At 44.3% G+C, this 921-nt stretch overlaps 1 protein-coding gene across 1 annotated transcript; it reads right to left on the reverse strand.

Annotated features, from left to right (window-relative positions):
- Positions 1 to 5: 5 nt before the first annotated feature.
- Positions 6 to 859, reverse strand: LOC106110198 (protein SMG8-like; the record flags this gene model as incomplete). The annotated part of the gene is made up of 2 exons (XM_013291930.1): positions 561 to 859; positions 6 to 265 (listed from the first exon to the last, which is right to left on the reverse strand). Coding segments are annotated over exons 1-2 (427 nt in total), but the record flags the coding sequence as incomplete, so codon positions are not given.
- Positions 860 to 921: the final 62 nt, after the last annotated feature.

Consider the following 921-nt stretch of genomic DNA (forward strand, 5'->3'; position numbering starts at 1 on the left):
CTCGCGTGTGCTACTGGCATATATTCCTAAGTAAGAGTTACCTGAAGTAGTTTCCTCTCTGACTGGCACCAGATCGAATCCTTCTCTGTCAGGGGGTGCATCATCTTGGTCATCATCACGGCCTGAGCCAGGAGACAGCGCATGCGGAGACCACGCGGAGCCCTCGCAGCCCTCGCCTGACCCTGGGGTCCCACCCTCTCCTGAACCCTCCGCTTGGACCTCAGGAGCGTCTGCTGAGTCCTCATTGTTCTTTACTGAAGCAGCCCTATAAGAAATGAACATATTAATAAAAAGTAAATAAAATTAAAAAAAAATGTTTACTGGACCGAAACAATTTTGTACACAATCGGTGGGGCTGTCTTCTGAACTAGAAAATGCTTTCCAGGTTTCAATCAATAAATGTTAATATTGTATGTAAATTACTTAAATTAAAACAAAAATATTGAGACCATCATAAGAATTACAAAAAAAATAGTAAAACTTAATTATGTAGAATTTCTTGGTGAGAAAGATCTCTAGGGAGTGGCTGTGTTAGGCCACGCCCCCTACTCCACACATACCTGAATGTAGGCGTGGATGGCTGGAATACGGGCATATGCACAGCTAGCAGCGTGTTACAGACGCCGCAGTCTGCTGCAGCCTGCTGGTAGAAGCCGTAGTTAGCCTGCCGCAGGGTGTAGGGGTCCTCCCGCGAACACCGACTGCGGCCGCAGTTACACGCGCTCATGTACCGCACGCCCGACGAGTGCTCCTTGCTACTGTCGCTGCACACAAATGTTTGTAACCTCTTAGCATCGAAACTTACTAATTGATCTTGAAAATTCTTTTTTTGTACAATAACCTAATATATCCTGAAGGTTATAGGATTATAGATATTACGTTATTACTTTTAAATACTCACAAAATCATAAAAGTAATGTC

Source organism: Papilio polytes, unplaced genomic scaffold (assembly GCF_000836215.1).
Source record: "Papilio polytes unplaced genomic scaffold, Ppol_1.0 DF820720.1, whole genome shotgun sequence".
Taxonomy (NCBI): domain Eukaryota; kingdom Metazoa; phylum Arthropoda; class Insecta; order Lepidoptera; family Papilionidae; genus Papilio; species Papilio polytes.